This window comes from Aplidium turbinatum, chromosome 17 (assembly GCF_918807975.1).
Source record: "Aplidium turbinatum chromosome 17, kaAplTurb1.1, whole genome shotgun sequence".
NCBI classification, from domain to species: Eukaryota; Metazoa; Chordata; class Ascidiacea; order Aplousobranchia; family Polyclinidae; genus Aplidium; species Aplidium turbinatum.
Window position 1 is genome coordinate 10,303,423 of NC_137488.1, and position 12,103 is coordinate 10,315,525.

Sequence of the window (12,103 nt, forward strand, 5' to 3'; positions counted from 1 at the left end):
ATGTTTTTCCGAACCGAAGACCCAGAAAACCAATTTCGTCGTATATTAGTTTAGACAGTGGTTTAGACGTCTGCAGACGTTGAACCAATGACAAAAAGTGATTTGCTGATTTGAAACAAAGTGATTGCTGTTTCCAATGTGCAAACATTTTGATAAAAAGTAATCAAGTTTTGGCTACAGCTTTCTGGTCCATTTAGGCTACTCTGGTCGATCGACTCACGTTGCAAATAACTTGTTTTGTGTAAGGTCTTGCTTGTGAAAAAATCGAAGTAAAAACACAAAAATGAAGTAAGCTATATTTACAAAGTGTTATATTCTTGAATGAACCATAGTTTTTAAAAAAAATAGTTTGAACAGGTTTCATCTGATAGAAACTATAATTGATATCATCGCGAAGGAGCAAATAGCTGCGAAAATCACTTCAAGCAATTCTTTGAGGTGATTTTCATTATGCAAACCAAGGTGAACCTCAATACACATATTTTTATGCCAAACGATAAAAATCGTTCTTTCTTTTTTTCAAGGGTAAGGAAAACGATCCGTATAAAATATAATTCAATTCAACATATTTCCTTATTTTGTCAGATATGCATTTTGTGTAACAAGGCTTTAGAAAAATTGCTGAGTATGGTATTGCGTTTGCGATGCAGTCAGAGAATTCAACTCTATGGTTGATGGCGTTATTACAAAAGCCAATCTTTTATCAGGGAAATGTATTCGAAAACAAAAAGGCACAAAAGCGCTGACTGATAGATTACGTTACGATACGTTACAAAAACGAGGCATTAATTTCAGATTCTTTCAACCCAACAAACAACTTTGCTCCAAATGACACAAACGTCCAAATTTATGGAGAAAAAGATATAGGCCTACACCGTTTTGTGAAAATAAGTTTTTGTAGACCAACATTTGAATGAAAAGTTTGAAATTATTGAGTTGGTCCTAATAGTGTTTCTGCTGAGATATATCAAAACTTTTCAATCCTCGTATAAAAAATAATTTTGTAATCTCTCAAGCAACTGCAAAATTACCATTTAGGTAAAGATTCAGTGATGATACAGTATGCACAATGCTTGTCAAAGCACAATAATTTAACTGCGTGTGTTTTTCCACAAAAGCCAAGCAGTTTAGATAGTCTGTGTCAAGTTCTTTTCAGTATCCTTCAATCTCTCGTTTTCATAAAACATTTTCACAACATCCATAAATATTCATGTGAATATAAGTGTACAGGTACATGCAAAAGTTTATTGGCGGGTCAAGAACGCACTCCTTGCTTTCCGACAAGAAATCAAGAAACTTACCACATCAGTATGTTTGTTTTATGAGATAAACAGAGTTTTGTCAAGAACTTTCCTACTGCTTTTTGTTATAAGTTAGAAACAAAATGTATTCGCCATAGAAAACAACGTAAAATTACATTTTTTTCAGCATAGCTTATCGGATGCTCTCTGATAATTTCAAAGCAACTCAGATGTAATTAAAAGATTAATCAAAGCAACTCAAAACTCGAGTTTGCAAACAAAAGGCGGAATCATTACGGTTGAATGCTTTACAACAAAACCAAATCATGAGATATCTGCGTCGCAGTTCCACGCACGGCGGCGCTCAGTAATCCTATTAATCCGTATAATTTGAAAACAAAAGGGCTAGCTAAAATATCAGAGTATGTTATGAAAATCATGCCATATCTCTAAAACTATAGACAATAGCAACGTCATTTAAAGCGGAATAAATACTTGAATAATTTTTAGGAAAAGTCAAGAAATTTCAAAGCTGTGGATCGCGTAGTTCTTTAATGATATTGCTTTGAAAAGTACCAAGTCCCAACCGACCCCCCCCCCACAGGAAATAGGGTTAAGGCTTCCATCATCTTAGTCTGAAAATCAGTCTGCCTCGAGAGATGATTTTAAATTGGCCGATCGAGACATTGTCAGTGCACGTTTTACAAGAGGCGATGTGCTCTTTAATTGCACTTTTTAGTTGTTAGGTTTGGGTTTAAGTGCTCCCCGGCCCTTGTCAACAAATGTCTGGTTGACATACCAATGTAGGCTATGTGTTGTTTTCTGATGAGGACACATGTACGTGTCGAAAACGTTTGAGTTTATTTTAATTATGTTATATTTTTTGTGTGTAATAAAGTATGTTGAACCCGCTAAAGTTACTATGTTTTATTTCTCTATGGTTCAACAAAGCAAATTCTCTACCAAAAGCTTTATCACTATAAAGCAATTTAAAAAAATTGTAAATGTTTCGGCCAAACTGGGCCCAAAAATGGAAACTTTTTGCTTGTTGGTACGAAAGGCAATCATGAAAACTGAATGTACTGTATATGATATAAAGTATTTGGAATGTAGCAATGCTAAGGGGGTATGGGAGGCTTTGCCCCCCAGAAGTTGGATTGACTTTAACTGCTGCGCCTCTGGGCCCACCTACTTTTAAAATGGTTCTTCCATCTCTGGTTAGGGCGGTGGTAGTCGATGGTAGTCGATTGACGGTGGTAGTCGATTGACGTGGGGTTGATTCCCACCTCTGCTATAGCTCTTTTTTCTTCAGTAATTACCAAACAAAGTTCAAAGTACAGTAATAATTAATTCATGGCTGAATGCTGGAATGGTCACAATTGGACAGAAAACGTAGCTTCTGATTGGTTTTTGGTTTATTAGAAATCTGCTTGTTAAAGTGCCTACCCACGTAAATCGCAGTTACCGGTATCAGTTTTTTTGGGCAGACTAGGCTTGATTAACAATATATAAGGTGTTTAGGTCTTAGGATCTAAATTCGGATACAAACGAAATTTTGATTTGTTGAATGCATAGTAGAATTAGTCAAAGTTTAGCAGTAGGGGTCAGTAGACATAGGATGTAGTTGTATTTTCGCAGTTAAAATTTTTTCGTATACTTGCTAGTTTTCTTAAAATTTTTTGTTCTTTGAAAAAAGTGTGAATGGGGCAAGTTGTGCAATTGATGACGGGGCAAGTTGTGCAACTGCACAAGCAGCACAACATTATTTGTTTTTATGGAACTCAAGTTGACGAATGGTTTCAGATCAGATTCGGCCTAGATCTAATTTTTAACTTCCTGGAAGCTTCAACCGAGGACTAGGATGTAGGGTGATGGGGTGTTCACTGCCCCCCTCACACACACACACATTCGAACGGAGGGTGATTAATACAAAATTACCCTCCCCACTTATTTGGCTTTTGGCACATCGCTTGACTGAAAATCACCCTCTCCTCATTTAGAAAGTGATCCTAGGCCCCGGCTTCAACAACAACGCATTTACTTTTACCTATTTTTTTTACAGAGAATTGAACTTTTGTGAATTTTTGAATGCCTCAAATTTATTTTTGATTTTGCTGAAAGTTCATGAAAACCGCCTTTGCTAATAGCCTATTAGCCATTTCTACATAGTTTCAAAGTCTGGAAAAGTTTAATCAATGTAAAAATAGCTGATTTGTTACAATTGTCTGTGTTTTTGCTGGCCGTAATATGTTGCTTAATTTTCCTCTAGTGTTGCTCAACTCACCCCTTGGTGCTGCACAACTTGCCCAGGAAAAAATAATCTGGGGCATGTTGTGTAATCGTTACTTAAACTCGAATACAGTGTAAAATAAAAAATAAAACCAACCAGTTTTTGTCTTAAAACTTGGCTTATTAGCATGTGTTTGAAATGCAATAACCTACTTAAGTCTTCGAAAAAGTTAGTGAAATAAAAAAAAAATAGATTTAAAAAAGAACCTTCTCAACTTGCCCCGCCTTCCCCTATTAGTAGCCTATTTGGTTGGAAGTAGGCTACGAATGTTGCTGTTGAAACTTTTGCAAACGTTTAAACATAGGCTACTGCTAAAATTTGTAGCCCAATTTTTTGTCAAAACTGTTTAAATCTTATCGAAAAAAGAGCTTCAGGTCAATCACCTTTTATATGCACAAATTTTCTCAAGTTAAAATTTGCTCGAGGAGCACTTGGTCAAGTGTCTCTCCAAAACAAAAAAAAAGAAAAAGTGTAATCTCGCTGATATTACATTTTATTGACCTAGTCAGCTGTATAAGAATCGCGTGCTTTTAGCAGCAGAATATCAGAAATGTAAATTGTTATGCCTCTCAAAAACTAAGAAAATAATACAATGTCTCGACCTGTTCCTATTTTTAGAATCTTAATATTTGAATTGTTGAGCTCGTATGGAATTTTTGCGTCGTCAAATTCTAGTGCTCTCGTAATTTTTTTTATAGATCATCCCCTGACAACGTCTTACAAACTGATACAAATTTTTAGAAATAAGAGCTTAAAGTAATGATGTTACTGTTACAATGAACAAAAAGCAGAGGTGGTGCTAAACCGTCACTTTAAATGAAAAAACATTCTGTAGCAATTGTTGCATCCAACATGTAAACGATCTGGGTTAGTTGGAGTGCTAGTTATACCATTGCAGACAAGCATATTGCCTAATGGCATACAGTTCAGCAGGCCATAGCCAAGCCCAAAGAAAATCCGCAGGCATTTCTCTCTGGAGCAGCGTAGTAGGCTACCGTTCATAATCATAAGAGAAAGTGTGGGCTATAGTCGAAGGAGTGCAACCCTACAATCGACGGCAAGTCTTGCTAAAGACACAGCCACACACTCTTGAGCGGTGTCGAATCAGCGCCCTATCGAACGTCAAGCCAAAGCTCTCACCAATAGGTTATGCAGTAGGGTGGTCTAAAAAAAAACTAAATTTTAATTTTTAAACTTCTTTTTGTTTAGACCTCTGCATTGTGGTCCAAAATGACACCTTGCCAAGTTTTGTTGAGATTGGTCCACAATTGACGCCCTAGCCGTGGGCCGTCCCGCCCACCGGGTCATAATCGGCCAATCTGGCTAAATCTCAGCAACCGGTAGGCCTAGAACGCTCAAACTTGGCTTTAAAGAAGCAGAATCCATGATTTCTTATCTAACTTCCAGTCCAGAGGGTTTTGGGGTCTAAAACTTATGAAAAAAATGCAAAAAACACATTTTTGACCAAATGTGGAATGTGGAAAAATGTGAAATTGTGTTTGATTTTGCAAGTGATTGTGTGAGCATATCCAGGGCTGGATTAAGGGTTTATGGGGCCCTGGGCTGAGCTGAAAGTGACCTTATCAAGTGACATTTTTCGCTAAAAAGGTTATCGATCAATGACGCTAAAAGCATTTCTCAGCAGCTGGGGGCTCCGCCTCCAAACTCCCAGTTGTGTGTATTGTGTAGTTGGTACTGTGCTTTTGCTGCGATTGGGATCGAAAAAAGCGATTAAACAGGAACATTATTTTTAGAACAACAAAATGACATAATTTATTTAATGCTGACTTTATTAGAGGGGCGCAAACTCTCGCCAATATTCTCTAGGTACGCCACTGTTCTTTAGTTGTCTTTTTGAAAGCAAAACCAGTCATTTTAGAGCAGATCAACAAACGTATCGGTTTGTGAGATAGGCTATCACTGTTCAAAGTGAACTCGATCCTTTCTATACAATTTTTAGTGGCAACACTTTCAATACAAATTGCTTATAGGCGATTATTGATGTACTGTACGATAACATGTTCATTTTGTGTAGTTCAAAACAAACAATTTTGCCCCAAGAGAATTGTGAGGAAAAACCTGGTTAATTTTCATTAGTAGGCTATTTTTCGGAAAAGATTTGTTTTCTGGTTGAAAAGCAAATTTAGCAATGACAATAAACTTTTATTGCGTGGTGTGAATGGTATTGAATACTTGAACACAAAACTGTTGAGATACAGAGCGATCAAAGTAAGCTTAATCGTTTCACAAAAAAATAAACGTTTGTTTTTGGCCGCAACTTTATGTATGAACTGTGAATTGTTTGTCAGCTTCACACGATAAAAACAGAATCATATTCATAGGAGTATAGGCCATTAATCAAAAATGAAACTGCAAACTGGTAAGCGGTACCGGTAGTCATTTTGTTTGCTGCCCTAGAAAATTGTTCATATCAACTCAAAATGGACGCTTTCTTGCTTTTCACGTGGCAAAATCGCTGATCAATTCTTCAAAATTCAATGAATCCCAAATATCGTGTTCAATGCTTAGAAGCGAAAGATTCGAAACTCGCTTTTGCCGCAAAGAATTTCGAACTTCGTTTTTGATTCTCTTTAATTTTGAAAAAGATCTTTTTCCACTGCAGTTGGAGACCATCATACACAAATACATTCGCAGAGCAACAAAGACAGTGGGAAAGGTTTCAACGTACCTGTTTTCCCGTAGAAGTAAGAACATGTTGAGCTTAACACTGTTTTCCACTTTGTGTTTATCAGGGTTTTCTGAGGCTTCTTTTCCACCATCAGCAGTTTTCACTTTGAAAAATTCTGCAAAATGAACTGTTTCAGTTGGAAAATTGGCTTCGAAACCCATGGGATATTCCTTCATCAATGCAACAGTAGCTGGATGAACCTCGTTAGGGCTAAGATCCGTCAGTTTTAAAATGAATCCAAACTTACTTTCGACGTCACGGTATGCTTTCAAACGCTTATCCAGTTCTGCAGATTGTTTGTCAATTATGGCAAGATACACTTCAACTCTAAATTTATCTCTTGGGGAAAAAATCGTTGGCTCTGTAAAGGGCTCATCAAAATGCCCATAACGTTGGGTTTGAATTCGTTTTAAAGAACCTGCGTAGGTGTTGGATCCACATTTCTTCTTACCTTTTTCTTCATACGTTTCAAAGTTGGATCTTTCGCTTTTCACAAAGCTTATGAGACTGCATTATTCAATCAGTTGGATTATTATTTGTACGGATTTATCCTTCAAGCCCTGCTGCTGTCTTGGTGAGTCGACTGAACTGTCCCACCGGCTTTATTAGGATTGAAGTAGCCTTTATCTGCGCACTAAGCTTGTTAAACGAACTTGCGACCTGCAACTTGTGATCCTGTGACTTGTGAACTTGCGACCTGCAACCCTGTGAACTTGCGACCTGCAACTTGTGATCCTGTGACTTGTAAACTTGCGACCTGCAACTTGTGATCTTGTGACCTTGTGATCTTCTGACCTGTGATCTTGCAACCTTTCTGCCATAATAAACTAACAGAACTCAAGACCGTGTTCAGATTCAATCTAGGCCTACTTGGCTTGTTTCTCTGTCTGTTGTAGGTCTCAAAACCGTATTAACTAAGCGACGCATAGACTAATCCGATCCACTGTTTGGCGCCAGTGAGAAAGATATTCTTTAACGTAGAATTCGCGTCAAAATTCTACATCCAGTTGTTTCAATTTTTTTTACAAATCCTTCGACATTGCTCTCTCGAGATTGAGCATCCTCAGAGGCCAATTCTTCAAGCGCTAAAATGGTCTCCCTGTATCCTTTCTTTAATGCACTGACTGCATCATATCTAGCTGACCATCTGATAAAGCCTACCCAGCTGCCTACCCAGAAAAAACAGCGCAAGCCGTGTTTCCAATATTGAATTTTCTTTTCAAAAAAAATCCCTACCATTTCCGGATATGAAAGTAGCAAATAAATATGTTTTTTGTTAAAAAAAAAAATGAATAACTGATGGGGCGAGGAAGGGGTGCTGCAGCACCGCAGCACATATGGGCGAGCCGCCCTTGCTTGTTTGAGATACGAATTAAAGCAGCAATCTCCAGCTGTGCAACTAAAAAAATTAATAGATTTTTTTCTTTGAGGTGGGGGCCCTGGGCTTCAGCCCAGTCCGCCCCCCCCCCCTTAATCCGGCACTGAGCATATCCACCAAGGTCCGAATGTAGAAAAAGATGAAAACATTTCGATTAAGTTCCGAGAGAGCCGTTATTGGAAAGGGCTTAGTTCAAATGCCTTCTTTTCAAAACTCCACTCGCATGCCGGACTTAATTGATCGGACCAGATTCTTTTGAACTCTTTAGAGTTTTGCCCAAGTTTGAATGTTTGACTCATAAAAGTCCCAGATCTTGGCACTACATGGAGGAGTTTTCGTCATTCAAAGCTCTGCTACAGAACATGCCAGCTACAAATGATGTTGTGGAGAGAGTTTTGGGCATGGTCACTGCTGTTGAGGAAAGGGTTTCTGCTCCAAGAAGTGAGAAAGAGTTGGACAAAGCAATTAAAGTGACTCATGATTACTGTTTTAAATTTCTAGATATGGCCCAGAAGCAGTGATGGGCATTATCGGCAATAATTATCGGCGATAAATTTTTATCGCTTATCGTTATCGCTCAATTATTTTTTCAGTTATCGCTATCGCCAAAGGCAATATTTGATTATCGCCGATAATTAATCGCCGATAAATTTTATTTCGGATCAACACACGTGGAAAGACCATGAAAAGTAATATTTTTACTAGCCACCTAGTTAATGAAACTAAAATTAAAACCAGTTCTTCTTCAGTGCCTAAAGTGTATGTGCACAGGTCGTTGTCAAGGGAGGGGGCACGCCCCCCTGCAGCGACAGCCCTGACAACACAATAATTTTTAGAGTTGCAAATTGCAATGCAATGAAATGCATGCAACAAGTCTCTTGTTGTTTTGCTGCAATCGGCAATCGCGAGTGAATTTTACAATTAAAATGTAAGCGCACAGACAGTACAGATTCCTTTGAAGCGAAGCGAAAGAAATTGGCAAGTGGTTTGTGAAAGTGTCGCAATACGAGGCCGCTTTTCCATCGGAAACATGGTCTTTCGCGCCACCTCACGATCAACTATTTTATTCTTGTGTTTTCTTTTTTCGTTGGAAGTGTTAGTTTTTAGTAATTGTGGTAAAAAAATAAAATCCCTCTCATCAAAACCTGAAACTTACTGTTTTAAGCGCATTAAATCTTTAGATGAGTAGATTAACTAAAATTGCAAGAACTTGCCTTGAGACGTGCGGTTACGTCACAAACTCAGTTTAAAAGACAAAATTCACACACAATTTCAACACAAGATCGGTTATAGACTATAAGATCGATTTTTTTCTAGCTTGGCGGTATAACTTTAATCCAAAACTAATAACCAAATTCGTAAGTGTCATTTAGCTTAAAAAGTTAACCCATTTGTGCCGAAAGTAAAAGTACTTAAAAAAAAATTTTCGGAAAATTTAAATATTGCATAATTATGACCTAAAGAAAAAATCATAATTATTTTTTTCCTAATTGTGTTTGTACTTTTTGAGAAAAAAACCGTCCTATATATAAGACGCTAGGCAAATCCGTTATCAAATTTCACAAGTTTCTTGTGCGTAATGCTAAAGCGTTATTAGGCTACATTTTACTTATCGCTCAAAGTGATAAATGGGAAATGTCTTGTTCATGTCTTGTCATGTCATTATTGTCATCGAGCATTTTATTAAAATAAAAGTTTAAACAATATGAAGATGAAAATTAGCAAAGTAACACAATATCACTGAAACAAGTCATTGTAGAATATGATATTGCTTGAAGCATTTGACATGCAGACCGACATCACATTTTTTGCATCTTGTAGTAGTTTCTGTATGACTGTTCCAGACAATTGTTCACCTAATCAAACGTCATATAAAAACCGTTCAAGTCTACTGAATATTACGTCATGGAAATTCCTAAAACATGTGCCAAAATTGCACCATCGTTCGTAAGACCTGTGTCAAACCTGTTTAAACCTGTTTAAACCTGTTTCAGTTGAAACCTGTTTAAACATGAAATGTTGCGTCGCGCTAACTGCTGGCGTGCCTTTGAGTTATCACAAATTTTTCTGATTCATTCTCGAAGTTGTTTGTTGGAAGTCGGTCGCACATTTAACTGGTTTATTTGGTGCTTGCTAGCTGGACAAATTCTCCGTCTTTTATCCAAGTAATCTGTATCGTAGTGACAGTTTTTAGAGGTGTAAGGCGTTGCATCTCGATTTCGATAGCCGCGGGCTAATTTTACAGGAATACACTTATTGAATAGACGTTTCAAGGAGTGTTTCGTTTTCGGTCACTACATGCAGACAAACGGATCCGGGAACTTTATGTTACAATTTTCCCACGAAGAGATTATGGTTTACCGCTGTGACCAATGACAATAGGCGCATCGAGTTGCGTGGTAGAATTATGCTAAATACAGTATAACCTTTCTCATTTACCTATGCGACCTAGCCTACCTCAATCAAATATTTTTATTCCCACTAATACAGTGCATATATTGTAATTCTTATCTCAACAACTCAGCGTTCTGCCATTGCTTTAATGATGGTGTTCACAAAGAAAACAAAAAAAATTATCTGAAATTATCAGTATATTATGATAATTATGTTATCGTTCTTAAACAAACACGACTAATTTGACAAGCTTGATGGATTTCACAGTATGCACATTTTTACTACTAACAACGCTTAAGATTACTGATAAATTTTCAAGCAATTTGCGTTTTTTGGAATTTTTTCAATTATTGCTGACTTTGCTGTAAACACTAAACAGCCCTTTAAGCAGAAAGCAAAATACAAAGTTTGGAATTTTTTATGGTATTTTCATTTGATTTAATTATTTTTCCTACTGCACGTGAAGCGGCAGTGTAACTCAATTGATAAAAGCATCCAACTGGTATCTGTAGGTATAATTATAAGCACGGCGGTTACCTCAGTGGTTTGATTCTGGATCAAGAAGTTGAAGATTCGATACCTACTGCCGCTGTTGTGATTGTATTCATGCATAACTTACAAAAAGTTTTGTCCCTTTACAGCATATTATGTTCGATTTTTCGTCATGTTGATGAAAACAGTTTGTGCTGCATGAAATGGGGCAGCGCTAATCAAGAAAAAAAATTATCGTTATCGGACATTATCGGCGATAATTTATCGCTTATCGTTATCGCTTAACTTTTTTTTGATTTATCGTTTATCGTTATCGCTTTAGGCATTTTTCGTTTATCGATTATCGTTATCGCTTAACTGAAAAATGAGTTATCGCGCCCAACACTGCCCAGAAGCCATTGTCCACTAAAAAACTGGACACAACCACAAAATCATTTAAAAGAAATATTAGGTGGTAAACTAGCCTAATATGAAAAACGAAAAAAAACTGTCTATAATCGTATTAATGGGTAATTAGAGTTGTCAGTGCTTGAGAGTTAAGAGGTAAACCAAAGTGCAAAAGCAATAAAAGTTGCTTGTATTTTAAATTTTGTGTTATTAGTGTTGTATATTACACTAAAAGTTGAACATTACACGTTTATGGGGCCACATTTGGCCAAAAAGGTGTTTTTGCAATTTTTTCATAAGCTAAATGTTTTAGACCCCAAAACCCTCTGGAAGTTATAGATAGGAAACCATGGATTCTACTTCTTTAAAGCCAAGTTTGAGCGTTCTAGGCCTACCGGTTGCTGAGATTTAGCCAGATTGGCCGATTATGACCCGGCGGGTGGTACCGGCCCACTGCTAGGGCGTCAAATGTAGACCAATCTCAACAAAACTTGGCAAGGTGTCATTTTGGACCACAATGCAGAGGTCTAAAAAAGAAGAAGTTTAAAAATTAAAATTTATTTTTTTTAGACCACCTTATTATGCAGTCGGTGTCCATATTGGCATACAGTGACAACGGAGCAATAGGCTACATTTTAACAGCAATGGAACATTTGGATATAGCTTAACCTTGCATTTAGCACAATACCTGAGCAATGCAACAACTGTAATTGTCGTTTCATGTCTTCATCATCATTTAAAACGTCATTAATTTATTACTCCTAAATATCTCACAGACGTTTTAAAACAGATACGCTTGTCATTCGAGTATACGACCGGATTAAAGTCAATTTTTAAGAGCTCAAATTTCAAAAACTTAAAACTCAGCTTTATTTTTCCGGACTCCGCAGCGGGCTCTCTTCAAGCAACACCACTCTGTCAATAAAATGGACTTGTCGGAGGCTTTCGGAAGGACTTGGGATAAAAGGATGTTGTGTGTCATCAAATTCGGATGACCATTATTCTACTAGTGTAGTTGCCGCGCTTGTGTGTTCCAATGGGGTAACTTTGACGAAGCTCTTGCGTGACTTGAACCTAGCTTTAGTAGGTTTGTATTCATAGAAAGGGTGACGTTTGTCTGATATTTGTTTTATTATTATTTTTTTTATAGCGACTTCTCTTCGGATATAAGGTGGAGCTATGGTGGCTAGTCTATAGAGATCAGTAGTTGGTGTTAGAGGGAGGGTGCCAGT

General features: G+C 37.3%; 1 protein-coding gene across 1 annotated transcript; it reads right to left on the reverse strand.

Annotated features, from left to right (window-relative positions):
- Positions 1–5,991: 5,991 nt before the first annotated feature.
- Positions 5,992–7,041, reverse strand: LOC145786165 (uncharacterized). Its single transcript, XM_082597814.1, has 2 exons — positions 7,016–7,041; positions 5,992–6,727 (listed from the first exon to the last, which is right to left on the reverse strand). The coding sequence occupies exons 1-2, from the start codon at positions 7,039–7,041 to the stop codon at positions 5,992–5,994; spliced, it is 762 nt and encodes a 253-aa protein (XP_082453940.1).
- Positions 7,042–12,103: the final 5,062 nt, after the last annotated feature.

Excerpts from the sequence above, each read along its gene's own strand:
- LOC145786165 (XM_082597814.1), bottom strand. The coding sequence starts at position 7,041 with ATGGCAGAAAGGTTGCAAGATCACAG. Across the intron at positions 6,728-7,015 it reads GAAAGGTTGCAAGATCACAG|TCTCATAAGCTTTGTGAAAA; the intron begins GTCAGAAGATCA and ends TGAATAATGCAG.